Source organism: Procambarus clarkii, chromosome 29 (genome assembly GCF_040958095.1).
Source record: "Procambarus clarkii isolate CNS0578487 chromosome 29, FALCON_Pclarkii_2.0, whole genome shotgun sequence".
NCBI lineage: Eukaryota > Metazoa > Arthropoda > Malacostraca > Decapoda > Cambaridae > Procambarus > Procambarus clarkii.
The window spans coordinates 16,793,182-16,814,077 of NC_091178.1; the positions used below are offsets into that span (position 1 = coordinate 16,793,182).

The 20,896-nt window shown below is 42.5% G+C and overlaps 1 protein-coding gene across 3 annotated transcripts in view; it reads left to right on the plus strand.

Moving 5' to 3' along the window:
- The window catches only part of Phm (Peptidylglycine-alpha-hydroxylating monooxygenase), a 71,637-nt gene that overhangs the window by 37,813 nt on the left and 12,928 nt on the right, over positions 1-20,896 (plus strand). For all 3 annotated transcript variants that reach the window (XM_045753576.2, XM_045753577.2, XM_045753575.2), the window contains exons 2-8: positions 6,418-6,475; positions 7,958-8,115; positions 8,623-8,755; positions 8,948-8,996; positions 12,420-12,565; positions 14,490-14,629; positions 17,610-17,659. In XM_045753576.2, the coding sequence (XP_045609532.1) occupies positions 6,418-6,475; positions 7,958-8,115; positions 8,623-8,755; positions 8,948-8,996; positions 12,420-12,565; positions 14,490-14,629; positions 17,610-17,659 (734 nt within the window). The remainder of the gene's footprint in view (positions 1-6,417; positions 6,476-7,957; positions 8,116-8,622; positions 8,756-8,947; positions 8,997-12,419; positions 12,566-14,489; positions 14,630-17,609; positions 17,660-20,896) is intronic.

Sequence of the window (20,896 nt, forward strand, 5' to 3'; positions counted from 1 at the left end):
GTTTAAATCCATATATTTGATATTCAGCTAATAGTTCTCTATTTTCTACATTCATCCACGTTTCGGTAAGTGCAATAATATCTATTTTTTCTGTGCAGACAAGAGCATTTAATTCGTTAATTTTATTTCTTAGACTTCTACTGTTAGTGTAATATACCCTAAGTGAATTGTTATTTTGCGGACCTTCTCTTTCCCTGATCGTTTTGCCAATTCCTTTCTCCCACAAACACATACTTTTATTACCTCCTTCCTCCAAATCAATTCCCATACCTCTATCTACTAACAGTTTAAACCCAAACAAACACCTCTAACCACTTCTTCTAGCGAGTTCGCAACAGCAACAACCCCAGCTCTCGATAGATGCACCCCATCACGAGCATACATTTCATTTCTTCCATAGAAGTGTTCCCAGTTGTCTATGAAAGATATTGCATTTGATTTGCAATATCTTTCCAGCCGGCAATTGACACCAAGTGCCCTCGATATCCATTCATTTCCCACTCCCTTTCTTGGAAGAATGCCACATATGATCGGGATTCCTCCCTTGCTCCTAACTAACTCTATGGCTGTTTTATACCTCTGAATCAGTTCCTCACTCCTGACTCGACCAACATCATTTCCTCCCACGCTAATGCAAATAATGGGATTGTTCCCATTACCAGCCATAATATCATTCATGTTGTTTATAATATCACCAATGCCAGCTCCGGGATAGCAAACCCTTAACCTGTTCCCCCTATCTCTAGCACAAAACGTTCTATCCAAATACCTTATCTGGGAATCTCCCACAACTAATGTTTGCTTAGGTACTTCCTTTACTTTCTGAGGGGCCTGCGCTTCCTTTCTCTTCGTTGCTTTCCCTTTTGCGCGATCCACAGTCTCTCCACAGCACTCGTCCTCCAAAACGTCAAATGAATTTGAAGTTGCTATGGCGTTTGAAGGCGGCTTTATCAAAGTCTTCTTAAGGCCCCTGTCTTTCGCAACTCTCCAAGACGAGGTCCCTTTACTGCTGGTCTCCTCCTTCGTTACTTCTCGTTGTTTTTTAAGCTGACGCACCTCCTCCCGCAGAGAGTCCAACTCTGTCCTCAGGGCTCTCACTAGAGTCACCAGGTCCTTCACTACAACTTCCATATTGCTATGATAATATGATAAAAAGGGATTCAACGTCCAGGGAAGCGATGATTCCATCGGGCTGGGTAGATTTGATCAATTCTAGGAAATCTGCTGATGATTGTAGACTAAACTTACTTGGAGTGTATGGAGTTAGGAGTTCATTGAGTTTCTTTGCCAGGTGATAAGTTGGGGTTGGTATTTGGCTGATTATAGGGCGTAGTGGGTTACCTGGTTTATGCGTCTTAACATTGCCGTAGGCATATCCTAAGCCATAGTCGCCTTGAAGTTTATTGAAATGCACACTACCTTTCTTTGCGTTGATTGCTGTAATTGTTTTGTTTACTTTCCGCTTAAGGTCTTCTACGGGGGAACCCCGTAGAAGATGACCCCGTTTGACATGCCATCTTCAATCTGGTGCCCCTAGGAATCACATGAGACAAGCCCATGACATTACTCTAACAAGAGAAATGCTGAACAAGAATACTTGCATAATAGACAAAACCCAAGATTCAAGAAGATTACAAATTCTTGAGGCAATTCACATAAGAATAGAGCGACCTACCATGAACACCCAAATCACGGAACTATTTACTCTACCCACCATGAGAGTAAGGACAAGACAAGAACATATCGATGCCAACACAGAAGACAATGTCCAACATAACAGGCCAATTACACTGGATTAATCTTTGTGTTTAGATAGGAGATGCCTCGTATGGGCCAATAAGCCTTCTGCAGCCCCTATGTTTATCCCTTATGTATCCCCCCATGTTTTCACCTTAATTGTATTATCACCTGACCTAATGCGGGTATAAAATCAACTAGTATTGTAAGATCTGTTCACTTGAGAATGAACCATGGAGGTTCGAAACGTCGTGCAAATTATACAAATAAGTGTAATACACTCTATAGTAAATCACTTCTTTTCTTCACCTTAAAAGTACGAAAATGAGTTTTGGAGAACTCCTATTTCAATTAAGCCCTGATGCTAAGAAAATAGTTAGAGGGATAGAAGCCCTAAACCAGAAAATAATAAATACAGAATATGCGGTCATATTCAATGAAACATGTTTGAAAGAAAACCTGCTGCCAGTATACACCAATATATATATATATATATATATATATATATATATATATATATATATATATATATATATATATATATATATATATATTTAGATATATATTTTTAGATATACATGCCCCTATATTTTCATGTACGTATAGATTTCGACACTACGACTACCTCATATATAAAGGAAAGCGGCACTCAGAAGCCACAGGTGTTGGCAATGACGTGGGGAGTAAAGTAGTGGTGGTGTAGTGGTGGGGGCGTCGACCTGCATGTACACCGTCCATCGCCCCTGGCGCCCGCGGGGACCTACACGCCAGGGTCCCTTCCGGTGTCTGACCTACAGAGGTCGGAGCTTGTCTCGCAGGAGTCCTTCCTCCTCCGCTGTGTTGTCAGGCTTTCTTCATACACTTTATAGAACTAACCTTTAAAAGCGGAGTTGCCACATGTGTTAATATCCTTATAGATCGCGGAGCCGGCATGGTCCTCATCGTTAACAACTAGAAACTGCATTGTGAAATGGTTTATGCGTCTCCTATAAACTCTTGAAAGTACACAGGTTTGATTAGGTTCCTTTTAAAGAACTGAAAACTGCAACTGTATTTTTATGCCACGAATTGTCAGCTCTTGTCACAGCACGCCTGCTTGATACCAGCTTGATGGAGTTTTGGGACTTCTACTCCCCAAGCCCGGTCCGAGGCCAAGCTTGATTTGTGAGAGCTTGGTTCAACAGGCTGTTGCTTGGAGCGGCCCGCAGGCCCACATATCCACCAGAGCCCGGTTGATTCGGCACTTCTTGAAGAAAACTATCTAGTTTTCTCTTGATGTCCAGGGTTGTTCTGGTAATAGTTCTTATACTCGCTGGGAGGACGTTGAACAAGCGCGGACCTCTGATGTTTATACAGTGTTCTGTGATTGTGCCTATGGCACCCCTGCTCTTCACTGGTTCTATTCTGCACACCAGGGTGCTCGGTGACACCCTGTCACACCACACTACGGTGTCACACCACACTACGGTGTCACACCACGCCAGGGTGTCACACCACGCCAGGGTGTCACACCACGCCAGGGTGTCACACCACGCCAGGGTGTCACACCACACCAGGGTGTCACACCACGCCAGGGTGTCACACCACGCCAGGGTGTCACACCACGCCAGGGTGTCACACCACGCCAGGGTGTCACACCACGCCAGGGTGTCACACCACGCCAGGGTGTCACACCACGCCAGGGTGTCACACCACGCCAGGGTGTCACACCACGCCAGGGTGTCACACCACACTAGGGTGTCACAACACGCCAGGGTGTCACACCACACCAGGGTGTCACACCACGCCAGGGTGTCACACCACGCCAGGGTGTCACACCACGCCAGGGTGTCACACCACGCCAGGGTGTCACACCACGCCAGGGTGTCACACCACGCCAGGGTGTCACACCACGCCAGGGTGTCACACCACACCAGGGTGTCACACCACACCAGGGTGTCACACCACGCCAGGGTGTCACACCACGCCAGGGTGTCACACCACGCCAGGGTGTCACACCACACCAGGGTGTCACACCACGCCAGGGTGTCACACCACGCCAGGGTGTCACACCACGCCAGGGTGTCACACCACGCTAGGGTGTCACACCACGCCAGGGTGTCACACCACGCCAGGGTGTCACACCACGCCAGGGTGTCACACCACGCCAGGGTGTCACACCACGCCAGGGTGTCACACCACGCCAGGGTGTCACACCACGCCAGGGTGTCACACCACGCCAGGGTGTCACACCACACCAGGGTGTCACACCACGCCAGGGTGCTCGGTGGCAGCAGGCGCTGCAACATTAGTAACCGTGTATGATTCCCTCGCAGCTGATCGAGGCAGTTCCTCCCGGTTCGTGTCCCAGGGCCGGGTTAGGGTTGGTGGGTTCGTGTCCCAGGGCCGGGTTAGGGTTGGTGGGTTCGTGTCCCAGGGCCGGGTTAGGGTTGGTGGGTTCGTGTCCCAGGGCCGGGTTAGGGTTGGTGGGTTCGTGTCCCAGGGCCGGGTTAGGGTTGGTGGGTTCGTGTCCCAGGGCCGGGTTAGGGTTGGTGGGTTCGTGTCCCAGGGCCGGGTTAGGGTTGGTGGGTTCGTGTCCCAGGGCCGGGTTAGGGTTGGTGGGTTCGTGTCCCAGGGCCGGGTTAGGGTTGGTGGGTTCGTGTCCCAGGGCCGGGTTAGGGTTGGTGGGTTCGTGTCCCAGGGCCGGGTTAGGGTTGGTGGGTTCGTGTCCCAGGGCCGGGTTAGGGTTGGTGGGTTCGTGTCCCAGGGCCGGGTTAGGGTTGGTGGGTTCGTGTCCCAGGGCCGGGTTAGGGTTGGTGGGTTCGTGTCCCAGGGCCGGGTTAGGGTTGGTGGGTTCGTGTCCCAGGGCCGGGTTAGGGTTGGTGGGTTCGTGTCCCAGGGCCGGGTTAGGGTTGGTGGGTTCGTGTCCCAGGGCCGGGTTAGGGTTGGTGGGGTTATGTTTGGTGGCTGGGGGACGCGGTGGTTGGGGTAGTTGACAGGGGGTGAAGGGGGAAGAGAAGTGTATAGCTGGTGGACAGATTTTTACCCGAGTGTGATAAAACTTTATGGGCTCGAACCTGCTAAGTTAGAAGATATAGCCTGATCTAAAAACTATATCTGGCGTTGGTCTGCACTACCCAACTACCAGAAGTTCAGTCTTATGGTCATGTATAAGTGTTTTGCGCTTTGAGATTTAGCTCTAAGTACTAAGAAACAAAAAGTAAAAATTAAAATCAAAGAAAATGAGCGCTGATGGGCTGCACTGCCGCATGACAACACTAACCTTAGTTTTATGATCAAGCATAAATGATGGCAGTATCAAGTCAGTACAGGGACACTTCCTCAAAATACCCAAATGATCGCAGAGCACCATCGTCGGGCATCCTCACTCTGTGACGTCAAACAAGCAAGTGACATCCCACTATTCAATCACCGGCAGCCTTTCCTGATGCACGATGTCACGGGTCTTCTCCCATCAGCTACACCAGGTCATGCGGTCTTTAAGGTGTCGATAGATATGGTTTCAGACCTCTACTAGGTGCCATCATTTTTGACCAAAATAATACATAAAATAGGATACAATCTGAGTTGACCTGACCACACACTAGAAGGTGAACGGACGATGACGACGTTTCGGTTCGTCCTGGACCATTTTCAATTGACTTGAGAATGGTCCAGGACGGACCGAAACATCGTCGTCCCTTCAACTTCTAGTGTGTGGTCTGGTCAACATTCTTCAGCCACGTTATTGTGACTCATCGCCAGCATACAATCTGAGATTAACGTCAATATATAAATTTACACATTCTACACATTCTAATATAAAACAAAACATTCAGTGGCATTGCTTCATGCTGGTTGTGGGTTAGTGTGGCTCTCAAAGACGGCTGAGAATGGTTATGATGATGGAGTGTGATGTCGTAACATCATACAGGTGTTCTGGCAGAGGCGGGTGCCTGATCATATTTACATTTAAATTTGAGTATGAAATTAGCATCAACAACATTCTCATCTAATCAATTGCATTTATTTACGACTCCCATTAAAGAAGTTCCTTCTGATGTCACCTTGTGTGCTTGCGGGGGTTGGGCTTCGGCTCATTGGTCCCGCCTTTCAACTATCAATCAACTCTTTACAGATTCCTGAGCCTACTGGGCTCTATCATATCTACGTTTGAAAGTATATGGAGTCTGCCTCCTCCACCTGCCTTGGGAGGCCTGACGGCTCAGTGGACAGCGCTTGGGATTCGTAGTCCTAAGGTTCCGGGTTCGATCCCCGGCAGAAGCGGAAACAATTGGGCAGAGTTTCTTTCACCACGATGCGCCTGTTCACCTAGCAGTAAATAGGTACCTGGAAGTTATCTGCTACGGGCTGCTTCCTGGGGATGTGTAACAAAAAGGAGGCCCTGGGCGAGGACCGGGCTGCGGGGAATGCTAAGCCTCGAGAACATTTCAAGATAACCTCAAGATAACCACATCGCTGCCTAATGCAATCCATCTGTTAACTACTCTGACACTGAAAAGTTTTTTTCTTACGTCCCTGTGGCTCATCTGACACTTACCTAAATGTACTCACGTATATGTGCTTTGAGGTCACTTCCATATGTAGCGTTACATAACATTTAAAGATGGAACAAACCTGGCCTCCCCCTCACATTATGCATCATGGCAATAACAATAATATGGTATTTCGTGTTTACAGGCCGAGACCTACTTCTGCACCCCGATCCGCATCGACCCGACGCAGGAGTACTACATCAGTGAGTGCACCTCCGGTCTTAGTAATAAGGGTAGCTGATTTAACTAGTAGCTAAAGCTCTGGTAGCTCTGGTAGTTAATTGATTATGGTATGACGCCTAGGAATGCGTTTCGCAAGGCAGTCCTTAAATTTTCAAAGACAAATTTACAATGCTGCTGTTGTTGTTAAAGATTTAGCTACTCAGGACGAAGTGTCCATGTAGCACGGGCTATGGTGAGCCCGTAAAGGGACAATGCTTTATGTTTACAATGCTTTAGCAAGAGCTTATATTCTCTTGGGGTGAGATGGTACAGGACGTGATTGAGATGAACAAGTGGATGAATGGATATTAATAGGCTATTACATGCATGAATATAAGCAGCTTATGTTCTTGCTTCTACTGTCTCTGTGTTGGTTCGGGGTCTTGAAGTGAATAGAATGTAATTATGTGTTAAGTGGTTGTTGATTACTGGTCTTGACTTTTTGATGTGTAGGGCCTCGCTCATGTCCAGTTTTCTGTTTTTGTTATACCTGTCGATTATTTCAGTGTTGCTTGTTAAGATCTCTGTTGATGGTCTGGTTGTGTGAAGAGATTATATGCTCCTTGATGGAGCCCTATTGCTTGTGCACAAGCAACAGGGCTCTATGTTGCGTGCAAATGTTGAGAAAGTAGAGAGATAACAGATGTGGGGACTACAGTGAGATGAGGAACTTTCTGTGTGAAGTCAATGAGGGAGAGAACTGAAAGGGAAGTAAACAAATCTGATGAAGAAGCTCATCGCTAGGAGCTGTGCACAAGCAGCGTAGTAGTTCATGCTGCTCAAGGAGGAGGTGGGGGAAAAGAGTAAAGTTATATCAGTGGTTCAGTAGGATATGCAGGAAGCTAATGATGGGATAAAAGAACGCCAGGAAATAATACACAACACCAGGAGCAGAGGACAATAGAGAGGCACTAAAAACAGACAGCAATAAATACTGAAGTCAGGAGAAAATTTTTCAGAGGCAATTTAGAAACCACATTGCAGCAGATGCTAAGGACCAACCACAACTATTCTATATAATCAGCCTAAACTTGCAGGTATGCGAGGTTAGGCTGCTTAGTCGCCAGTTTTTTACCGAGCTATTATTTTGGTGTGTGAGGGGGGGGGGGGGGAAGTTGGGGTGAAATTTGCATTTTACAATGTAGGGGAATTTTCCCTTCGTCCACAAATTGTATGAACAAGAGTTTCACTGGTAGACACAGTTCCTCGACCTTTACGATTTTGGATTGAATTATCACACCTGGAGCTTTAGATTACTTTAATTTGTGAATGCTTTTCGTGATTATTTCGCACGTTATGGGTATATTCCTTAATTGATTCTTTTACCTTGCTTGAAACATTTATGTGGGTATTGGGATATTGTCTAGTGTTCTAAGTGTGAACACTGATGTAAAGTATTCATTTCATGCGATAGAATAGCTGTAGCATAATGAAAATGTTCCAAATTACTTTACCCTTCACAGCTGCTTTCCAGCCCAACGCAAGCATGGACACAGCACACCACATGCTGTTGTATGGGTGTGAGACGCCCGGCACTGACGAGGAGGTCTGGAACTGTGGCGAGATGGCCCTGGCCCAGCCTGGCATTAAGAGTGCTGCCGTCTGCGGCTCCGGCTCCCAGGTCACTACCCCTCAACTCTTCCATCTCATAATTTGTATATCTTAGAAGAGATAAGTGGGATAGTCATAAATCATATTGCAGTCATGTATTTACCTGAATTTACCCAGGGGCCATCACTTCTAGGGACCTCAATGGGACTGGTTTGTTTACCCCATTATCCCTGAGACAGAGACAAATATAATGACAATGTGTATCATAACAGACATTCTCATTATATCTCTCAATGTCGACCATATCCACGGTCACTGATTATCCACTTTCCACGCTTTCTCCATTTCTTTTAATCCTAACCCTTAACGTTTACCCCCAGTGGTCACTGTTTACCCCCAGTGGTCACTGTTTACTCCCATTGGTCACTGTTTACCCTCAGTGATCACTGTTTACCCCCAGTGGTCACTGTTTACCCCCAGTGGTCACTGTTTACCCCCAGTGGTCTGACCTTTCCCTCTGCCATTGTTGACGCGAGCGTGTGATGTGTGACAAGCAGTAATATTTGTGCATGCACAGGTGATCTATGCCTGGGCCCGGGACGCCCCCAAGCTGGTGCTGCCTGAGGGAGTCGCCTTCAAGGTGGGCGGGAAGTCCCCCATCCAGTACATTGTCTTGCAGGTCCACTATGCTTCTGTTGAAAAATTTAAAGGTATGCCAGTTATTTATTGGTAATAATAGTAAGCTGTCAATTATATTTTGATTGATTTTGAAACAATACTTCAAAAAGGCCAAAATATTTTGTTGTGGATTTGAATGTTGTTTTAAATACTAAATATAAATTTGTAAGTATTTAAAAAAATAAAACAATGGGAAAGATACTATGACGTGTGCTCCTCTGCAGATGGTTCCACGGATGACTCTGGGGTCTTCCTCTACTACACTGAGACTCCGTAAGTAATATTTCTTTCCTTGCGGACACCTCGCGCAGATCTCTGTCAGTGGTTAATCTAGGCATAAGATATTAACGGATTATTACTCTGCAGATGTACGGTACATGGACATTTCTAATGCTTTTGATAAGGCACCACACGAAAGATTGGAATCAAATGTAAAATACCAGAATGAATAAAACAAATATTAAATTGTTTTGACCATTCATGTACGTGCGCGCACCCACACCCACACCCACACCACACCCACCACACCCACACCCACACCCACACACATACTCCTGGAGTATGCGGCCCCAGCATGGAGCCCGTACCTTGTCAGGCACAAGACGGAGCTGGAAAAAGTCCAAAGGTATGCCACTAGACTAGTCCCAGAACTAAGAGGCATGAGTTATGATGAAAGCCTGCGGGAAATGCACCTTACGACACTGGAAGACAGAAGAGTAAGGGGAGACATTGTAACAAACTAGGTTTGTTGTAAGAATTATCCAGAAGGTTCCAGAAGTCTCGTGTAGGGACCTGACCTCTACAACGCGCATTCCTCTGGGGATTAGCAAGTCTGAGTCACAAAATGGCTGGCGCCTTTGTTCATAGTTTCGTATAATGAATCATTCTATAGTATTCACTTATTTAGAGAAATTAGCCTTTATTCTTTTTGTATACAAATTGTATTGCATAGTATCACTGTTTATAATATCAAGAGTATTTTAATTAGTAGGATTTTGAGTTAAGTCACCATCAGTGACGTCACGAGCCAGAACTAGGCTATAAGGCGGAGTGACCTGGCGGTCACAGGTCAACAGTTTCCACATTCAGTAATTCTCAAAGGTCAAATAACCAGTTTGTGATCGGGAATAGCTCTTCTTTAAGATGCTTGTGTAATTTAACTTCAGTTAAAATAATTCAAGCCAATCTGGATCATTCAGTGCAACAGAGGTTTGTTGTTAAACTTAAGCCTTGCTAGTAACTTGGTAAAAGTAGTCTATGCGGAAGGATACACTGCTCTGGTCTGGGTAGGACTAGCCGAGCAGGGAACAGTGTGGTTTGAGTAGCAGCTCGGGCAGGTGGCCTTCCATCAACAGCACTCGGTGGGCACCGGTCACAGATATTTTCATGAAATCACTTAACCACGTGGGGAGACGCGGGTATCATTTGTGCAACACGCTTCAATGGTCTCAAGCCATATGCATCAGAAAACGCTTTTCCCGTGAAGGGTTCGAACCTGGACAGCCATGGATCCATGCACCTTAGCATATCCAGTATTTTACATGCTAGACCACATTGTTAAAATAATTTGAAGTTGTTAGACTTTTAACCCAATTCGCTAATTAGGTTAAATAATAATAATGAGACCAAGCCATATGCTTGGTCCAATCACTAATGATGCATCCCAGCCAGACCAATCGAACATCATTTACTAAAGGACCCGTTGGGAGACCAGCCGACTTATTGCCAGAATAGGAGGAGGCTGCAGATGAGCAAACCGCCAACCAGCGCTGAAAGAACAGAACCCACGCCTCCAAAGACAAGCATGAAGCTCCCCAACTCTGCAGCCAGAGGCGAGAGCCAATGAAAATGCAGCTGTGAGAAAATTATCTCTGACCAAAGGGGCAGCACCGAGCTGAGGAGAGGATTCAAACACAGAGACACTGGCAAGAGACCAGGACGGCTCAGGAGGAGCAAGAGGCGGCTGGAGGCAAAAGAACTCTTGCGACAACTTGTGAAACAGTGCCAAAGCCGTGTTGACACCGAACTCAAACAGCAGCACATCTACCAATGCCAAATGTTTAGGCAACATTATTAAGCATAAGATGCAGATTTTACATTGCAAGAAGGACAGGACCACCTGAACTGATACCAGTAAAGTCACCTGCTCATCATACAAATGACGATAAACCCTTTTAAAAAGTCCAGATGCATAGAGCAGAGGAGTAAGTCGAATCAGTGTAGTACCTTGCTAGGCTGATCTGGTGAAGGAGGCAGAGCAGCAGAAAAGTGTCCAGGTTTGGACACTGGGCCAGAAGAGCAGAAACCATGGCTGAGACAGCCATAAAATGGTCAAAAGGATCACCCTCCCTGAGTACTGACACAAGTCTGGCACAATACCCAGAGCAACACCTGAACCAACGGAAAATGTTACATGGACCACTTCGACCAGTCCAATCTAATGGCATTCACTGTGAGAACCTTGTGACTGGGAAACGGAGCAAAAGGGAAAATGACAGTTCCAGACCAGCGTGAAGAGGATATACTCAGAACGATGAAACGTTTGGCAAACCCAACAAGAGAACGTCATTGAACGTCACGTCCTTTTCGTGGAAATTGAACAAAAACAAGATAACTTATCCAAGAGAATGCTGGACGCAGCCCACACATGAACCGCACAGAGAACCATACCCAGAGAATCTGGAAGCTGAATTACATAAATTGTTCAGCTCCTAAGGGGATAGGACCAAATCAACTCCCACATTTCAGGGAATGATCCATTGGCGATCAGATGGAATGAAGCCAAAAAGAAGGTGGATTCTCTTCCTCAGAGCCTTCCACACAGCCGCTAACTCGGACACTGCACTGTACCCGAACGAATGGCTCCATCCACCGACCCTGGGATGCCTGACGATTGCTGGTCATGAAGACGCACCAAAGAGCTGAGGTGTCTGTGAACACATTAAGGAATTGGATGGAATGACGGCACAAAACGAAACGTCAAAAAGCCTGTAGAGAAAGATAGTGAAGGAAGAACCGGTGAAAGGTGGCAGGGCCTGAAGTACATATAGCAGTTCTGTACTTCGAACCAGTACATCACCCGGAACTGAACCCTGCCCAGGAAAATTCCATGCAGGCAGGGCTCAGGCTCCTACACAACTGCTCAATCTATCGACAGGTCACTCTAGACTAATCCTGAACCATATGGTGACGACACTTCGGGCAGAGAAGAGCCGTAGGAGAAAAAGACAGACGCTGACTGATAGTCTGAAATGAGGCCCATCCAAGTCCTAACCTGGGACGAGCTAAGTGGGACCTTCTACCAGTTCATCAGATTCCTTAATTCTTGTTCAGTTGTTTGCTTGTTACATGCAGCATGCTGTTTTGTCTTTGTCCACACAAAGGTGATTTTAAGTCCTTTAATCTACAGTATTTAGGCCATTTAAAATGGCTGTTACAGGATTATTATTTTGTAAATGGGGTTTGTGACTACTTAAAGGACTGATTTTGAATCAGAGGAAATTGTTCTTTCTCCCATAGTTTAAGTGTGCAAGTAGCTAAATGACATGGTGATAATTTTTTGCGATTCGGTCTGCACGGTAGATACCGATGTTGAAAAATGTCCCTGCCTGGCATATTTATAGAAGATAAAATGTATTTAAACTATCCTGTTGGACATTATTGTGCAACTTTTCTTGTCTTTTTCATGCATTTCAGTCAACCAAAGGCAGCAGGTGTGCTGCTTATGGGGACTGGTGGGCGCATCAACCCGAACAGTGTAGAGTACATGGAGACTGCCTGCACCATCAATGAAGATAAGGTCATCCACCCATTTGCCTTCCGCACCCACACTCACGCTCTTGGTGAGATCCTGCTGCCAAGGCCTACTTATATATAGGCCTACCTCTATATCCTTTAGATAACTCTATTATCAACAGTAAATTGATAAACCACATGAAAATCCATTCTTGTTCTGTATTCTGTTTCATATTTATTTGCAAGAAAGTGCACTTAATTTGTAATATATGTTGCATGTATATAAGCTACAATACGTCTGGGTAGTGTATACCAACATGCCAAGAAAATAATTATTATGAATCAAATGATTATTTTGGTAGAGGGATCTTCTGACAAAGCCAATAATATGTAAAATGTTTCAGGCAAACCTTAAATCCAACATAATAATCGAAACATATACTGTTTATTAGAATTTGCAGTGATTTAGAAATTAACAGTTATTAAATAAAAATATTTAATACTAGTGAACATGTATTCTAGATAATATGTGTATAGGTAACTGTATTGATATTCAATATGAGGTGATTACAAATCACTGTAGTAGCCTGCTGGGTAAAAATGGTGATAATGAAGAATTATATAAGTGGAGTTATAGTTGTAGATAGTAATGGGCCAGTATTTGTTTATTTAGTAAAAACAAGTTTTTATTTATTTTAATATTTTCGTAGGCAGTGGCAAAAACTGTTGTTTGGGTCTCAATGTGACCATGGCATGCTGTTCCCTTATGAATTCTGGCGACCCCGACCAGCCTGTTCATCCCGTACCCCAGGCAATTCCCTCTGCCAGTTTGGGGGAGCCTAGCTCCAAGAATCTGGCTTCCAAGTTTGGACAGACAAACAGACATTCTTTCATAGTATACTAGGAGGGGTAACCGGCGGTGCCCGGGGTTTTCAGACCTTCCCCCTTTCCACTCGTCGTCTCCCACCAGGGGAAGGAGGGAGTGGAGATATATACATGTGTGTGTGTGTGTATATATGTATATATATATATATATATATATATATATATATATATATATATATATATATATATATATATATATATATAATCTCCTCTTATCCCTCTTATATATATATATATCCCATTGTATCCCTCTTACTAGTGTTCTAGCATCAGGGTTCACCTGGAAGAGGAGTTCACCAAAAGTCTTGTTCGTTTTCAAGGTGAAGAAAAAGAAGTGAATACCTGAAGAATATATTGTACTTTGTTATAAAATCGTACGACGTTTCGAACCTACAAAGTTCATTCTCAAGCGATAAGAAATTACAAAACTCGGTAGATTTATACCAGTACGGGGTCAGGTGAAAACATAAGTGAAATAAGGGGAAAAATAGGGGTACATACAATGATTAATCAGATGTAATAAGCCTATTATGTTGAGCAGTGTCTTCTGTGTTGTCATCGTTATGTTCCGGTCTTGTTCTTACTCTCATGGCGGGTAGAGTAAATAGTTCCGAAATTTGGGTATTCATGGTAGGTTGTTTTATTTTTATGTGGATTGCTTCAAGAATTTGTAATCTTCTTACATCTTGGGTTTTGTCTATTATACAAGTATTTTAATTCAACATTATTCAACCATCGATGGTACAATCCATCGTGTATAAATCACGAAAATTAACACGTGATGAAAAATGTGACAGTATCAGAACACGAAGGATTGAAACAGGAATTTCCTTAAGTACTTTCGTATTTAATAATTAAATAAGTGTTATGGGACAGGCAGCCAGCGTGTATTTATACACGTTAGGCTTAAATCGAGATCGATATAAGGTCAGAGGTCAGAGCCTCGAACCATTAACCACCAAAACAGTAACCAGTAGCTCTAACACCTACAATATAGGAGGATCGCAAAGCGGTCTGAGTCTGATAGCCCACGTGAATATTTATATATGTATAATTTCCAGAAAAAAAGTTGTTTCACCCAACTTTGTTAATTATTTAAGTACAATAATGGAAACATTGTTATTATCTGCAGTACGTCCCTTTCAGGTCGTGTTGTGTCAGGATACAAAGTGACCCGTAAGGGATATGCTGACGAATGGGAACTAATTGGCAAGAAGGATCCTCAACTGCCCCAAATGTTTTATCCAGTTGCTAAGGATCTTGTCCTTCGTAAGGGTGACACAGTGGTGAGTCATGAATTCTGCTCAACTCATATTCACTTAAATTTTGAATACTTACGTTCTTCTTTAGTTAGATGCATTATTAGTATTTCTGATTGCCTCAATAGCTATAAAAATGTTGTATGTAGTCTACTTAGGCAACATACAAAATCAGTGTTGAATGCCATGACACGCCTCTTTCTGGTAGAGGTTAAGCTGGTTATCTGATATGGCTCCTTACTACTGGGTCTCATCAGTCCAGCCACTTTGACTGGATGGTAGAGCGATGGCTTCGTTTCTTGCAGGTCGGTGTTCAGTCCCGGACTGTCCATGTGGTTAGGCACCATTCCTCTTTTCAATTCTCAAATCCTGACCTTCATATCCCTTCCAAGTGCGATATAGTCATAGTGACTTACTGTTCACTCGTGATAACTTGACGTTACTGGGTCACATCACTCGCCGGAGTTCTGTTTGGCCTACCGAAGACCATAGCCAGAATCCAGCCCCCCATCACAGAACCAAAAGGAAACAAAAGACAATTATCATCACATTTACAAAGAAAACATCTAGAAAGTCAGTGAAGCTTTACAGTCAACTGAAAGAATCATAGAAAACAAAGTATCGAAACAGCCACACTACTCCACAAATAATTAATTCCAAACTATTGGCTCACTCAAAACTAGCTCGAACCTGGTACTAATGCCATCACCAGGCGGCCCACTAGCTTCCCAGCCAACAACTGGTTCCATTATCAATCTGGAGCCGATTCATAACCAACCAACGAACCTGGTAGGGTGAGTGGGTGTCAGGGAGCGTCTTTGGCTCTACCAGAAAAAAGATGTTTCATAACATTCAATGCTTGTTTTCTGGGGAGCCATCAAGGGGCTCCCTGAAACTAACTCATCACAGAGAAATAAAGAATACAGGGGACTTTCCAGGAAGGAGGAGAGATGGCAGGTACTTGGTTCGAAAAGAGGCCGAAGGGCCAGTGCCACACAAGACTAATTGATACCAGGAGCATTAATCAGGTACCAGGCTACAAAGACCCTATAAGACCTTCAAAACCCCAGAGTACAAATGCGGCGCAAGATATGTTGTAAAACACAGCAGCCAAAGCAGCGTATTTATGAACATTATGGGTCTGAGTGTAGACCGTATGCTGTCAAGTTTTGATGATGCTGAGGACAACTTGAGAAATGCGACCCTTGGAACAAGGGACCAAGGAAACATGGTCAACCAATAAGGCATCCAGCGAGGCAAAACCTATGGTATGCAAATACTGGCAAAAGGCCGGTACCAGACACACCGTATGATGCATCTTATCCAGACCATCCAAGCAACCAAGGACCCCAATGGAAGCCAGCCAATTCATTCTTCGACAGAAAAGAAAACGGCTGCAAATGTATGAACGGCCTTCCAGGGCCGAATGAACAAAACCTCCGTCTCTGGAGAAGCGCAGGAGGTTTCCCACCCCTGCAGCCGGAGTTCAGAGCCAACAAAAACAAAAGTTTGAGAAAATAACAATGACCGAAGGAGCAACTGTGACCCAAGGAGAGGAAAAAAACGCCAACACCTTGTCAAAAGACTAAGATGGTTCAGGTAGAGCATGAGCCGGCTGGAGGTGAAGGAACACACCGAGGAAAGGCATCAAAGAGATAGAATGAGCCAAAATGAGTGCCAGACAACTTCAAAATGCTGTCACTAAGAGACACAGGCAGGACATAAATAACCCAGTCACCTGCTCACCAGACCAGGTTGCTTTCTTATTCCACCATTGCTTTAAAACTTACTGGCAAATTCCAGGATTTCCTTCATTTGCTTTTTAAATTAAAATCGGAAACAGTGCACTCTTCTGCCAATCATTTGTCTGCCACACCAGGATCTAGTTTCTTAATAACTCTGCCTTTTTATCCATGGTAAGGAAGTTACTCTTTCCCTCACCTGCTCAATCTTTGCCGGATATATGGTTTCAATTTGAAGATAATAACATATCCAACAAAAACTAATTGAAAAGGCTTTAGTAAGGAGAGGTCACAACGCACACACACACGGAATACACACAGGCGGTACATGTGCACTGCTGAGCAACGCAATTTCCAGAACAAAATTAACAAATTTTTGTGAAATTTATATTGCAGCTCAGTGAAACATTAAAAAAGCATAAAAGCATTATTTTAAATAATATAAATTAAAAAAAAGATTAGGAAAACATACTGAATAATGCAATGAAAATAATTTCATGTAATCTAAATTTTTACCACATCTTTACTCCGATTTTTTTTTTATTCGAATGAAAAAATCTGATGTGCTGACTTGGTCCTTTCTTAAAGTCTGTTACATCGAGGTCCATATTTTCGTGGTGCCACTGCATGATGACAACTGTATTACCGTGGTGATCAACATATGACGATAACCGCACTTTAAGGGTTGATCTGCCTTGTGAAAATTTTACTCTGAAAATAAAAACAAATAGAATCAACGACAAACTGCTAGACAGTCTTAAAACATTGGGTAACTGGGTAAAAGACACAAAACAAAATGTAATTCTGAGGAGTAGAATCTCACTGGAGTAATTCCACAAGAATCCTAAAAAAATATAGGGAATCCAATGCAATTATCAGGCTTCCTGTCACTACCAGGATCATTAGAAATGGTGGACATTTGGTGAGTTTGGTGAAGATGGCATGACTATATGAATCAAATAAAAGTGAAAATAATGATGAAGCTATTTTCAGTATTTATGAGAGTACAAATGTATAGTGTACGAAATGTAGAGGCACACGACATAAAAAGTGAGATATTAAATAACAAGAACAAACTATTGAATAAAGTAGTACTACTGCAAATGTGAGTCAAATGTATCAGGATCATTTTTAGAGAAACAATGCAAGATTACATAACATGAAAATATTATATCTTTAATGTTAAATTTTGTGTAAGAGAGGATGTATTAAATTGTTTTACCATAGTCATAATTGTGATTCTAATAAGAACTGTTTGGCCCCAGGCTGCACGCTGCACCATGGAGAGCAAGCGGGACCGTACCACCAGGGTCGGGTAAGCCATCGACTCTATACTATATTGTTCAGCTAGTAAAACTAGTGCATCTTAAATGTTTTAGTTTATTCGTATATTTTGATATATTTTAAGTAATAAGTATATATATATATATATATATATATATATATATATATATATATATATATATATATATATATATATATATATATATATTAGTATATTTTGATAGCAGTCTTTCCTGTAGACATATATTATTAAATATGACCGAAAAAGTAAGATTAATAATTCTAACACGAATTTTCTCAATCTTTCGTACATTTCGTTTCACTGTTGGAGGTATATCAAAAATCAATTCTCCAAAATTCATTTTTATTTCTAGTCTGACGCGACACGAGCGCGTTTCGTAAAACTTATTACATTTTCAAAGACTTTAGTTCACAAATACACAACTGAATAGAACTTACGCATCTCCGATTTTATATCTACATTTGAGTGAGGTGGAAGGGGTGATGTGGCATTAACACAAGACAGAACAAGATATGGTATTAATAGGGTATTAATTTCATCAACACAAGACAGAACAAGAGTATTAATAGGGTATTAATTTCATCAACACAAGACAGAACACGAAACAATGGATATTGAATAGAAGTGTTTGTAGAAAGCCTATTGGTCCATATTTCTTGATGCTTCTATATTGGAGCGGAGTCTTGAGGTGGGTAGAATATAGTTGTGCAATAATTGGCTGTTGATTGCTGGTGTTGACTTCTTGATGTGTAGTGCCTCGCAAACGTCAAGCCGCCTGCTATCGCTGTATCTATCGATGATTTCTGTGTTGTTTACTAGGATTTCTCTGGCGATGGTTTGGTTGTGGGAAGAGATTATATGTTCCTTAATGGAGCCCTGTTACTTATGCATCGTTAAACGCCTAGAAAGAGATGTTGTTGTCTTGCCTATATACTGGGACTGTAAGCTCCAAAAAACCCAGTATATAGGCAAGACAACAACATCTCTTTCTAGGCGTTTAACGATGCATAAGCAACAGGGCTCCATTAAGGAACATATAATCTCTTCCCACAACCAAACCATCGCCAGAGAAATCCTAGTAAACAACACAGAAATCATCGATAGATACAGCGATAGCAGGCGGCTTGACGTTTGCGAGGCACTACACATCAAGAAGTCAACACCAGCAATCAACAGCCAATTATTGCACAACTATATTCTACCCACCTCAAGACTCCGCTCCAATATAGAAGCATCAAGAAATATGGACCAATAGGCTTTCTACAAACACTTCTATTCAATATCCATTGTTTCGTGTTCTGTCTTGTGTTGATGAAATTAATACCCTATTAATACTCTTGTTCTGTCTTGTGTTGATGAAATTAATACCCTATTAATACCATATCTTGTTCTGTCTTGTGTTAATGCCACATCACCCCTTCCACCTCACTCAAATGTAGATATAAAATCGGAGATGCGTAAGTTCTATTCAGTTGTGTATTTGTGAACTAAAGTCTTTGAAAATGTAATAAGTTTTACGAAACGCGCTCGTGTCGCGTCAGACTAGAAATAAAAATGAATTTTGGAGAGTTGATTTTTGATTTACCTCCAACAGTGAAACGAAATGTACGAAAGATTGAGAAAATTCGTGTTAGAATTATTAATCTTACTTTTTCGGTCATATTTAATAATATATATATATATATATAATATATATAATATATATACTTTTTTATTGACCAATTATAACTTGATTGCATGTTATAGTTTTCAGTTTGAGCTTTTGCATTTTCTCTTTTTTGTTTTGTTTGGTTAATGCATGTGTTGTAATGCTTTTAATTTGAAGTTTTCCTTTGTTTCCTTCTTTTCTTTTAACCTTAATTAGTGCAATTGTATATTGTCTGTAGAATGCTTTGAGGCTTTTAGAGTTTAAACAATGATAAACAGTAGAATGTGATGTGGGAATATATAAAGTATGTGGTATCATGAGCCTGTAATTAAGAAGAATTAACAAGGTAAGGAAAAGTTGAATTTTCAATAACACAATAGTGTACCATATGTCTCCCACTCTGAAGGCTCAGTCTACCAGAGAACTTTCCTCTATAGGACAAGGAGAGGGGGATGATAGGATAGCCTCCAGGTAGTCCGACGAAACATTTACATTTTGCCTGCTATTTTTACTAATTGCCATCGTGTTGACATCTCCCCCACATGTACACTTTCCTCCCCATACAATGTTGTGCGGCTTACCCTGTCACCTGCATTAGACTTCATATTTGTAGCTCTAGCGCTTGTACCAAACATATCCATGTCTCACTCCATTAGATCAACACTGGCAGGATAACTGTCACAATTGCTTCTTAATAATATTAATTAATTACTAATTCTTCATATCCAAAGTCAATAGTTACTTTATAGGGCTTTGATGGCATGTTTATATTTACTAATGGTTAATGATATAATGTAAAAGGATTTACACAAATTAATTAACTAATTACAGAATATGTACGATAATTAAAAAAAATTATTAAAATACGGGAGGTAAATTCAGGTAAAAACTTTTTAGTAATAATACTGTATTTGGTATTTTTATAAGGTGTGTAACCATGCTCAGAGTTTTGAGAGGATTAGTTCTTGCAAAAGCAGACACAAGGGAACATGAAATTCGTTTAACCTTTAAACTAGAAATTTACGTCATACAGTCCAATTTTTATTCTGATAACATGTCTTAAGATTCTAACTGAGGCGTGTTTTAATTCATCTTAAGGAACTATTAGTGTGACTGAACACAGTTCATATAGTCTTAATGTTATCAAAATTTACAATGTAAAACACGTGCCGGTTATAACTTTTATGTAGCATGAATATTAAGCATCAAGTTACAGGATGTCTTTAAAGGCATAATTAAAAAAAATAATCATACTGTGAATAATGATTTTTTACATTTTTTTATTTGGTTCTTACTAGTGAGGCTTCAGAGGCTGCCATTAGGTAGGTAGTTACACAGAGACAACTCCACACACACGAGTCACATCAGCCCCGGGAGTCCTTAATTGCCTACTAGAGATTAGATCCAGAGCCAGGCCTCCAGATTAGAGGAGCCGGTCGGCCGAGCGGACAGCACGCTGGATTTGTGATCCTGTGGTCCTGGGTTCGATCCCAGGCGCCGGCGAGAAACAATGGGCAGAGTTTCTTTCACCCTATGCCCCTGTTACCTAGCAGTAAAATAGGTACCTGGGTGTAAGTCAGCTGTCACGGGCTGCTTCC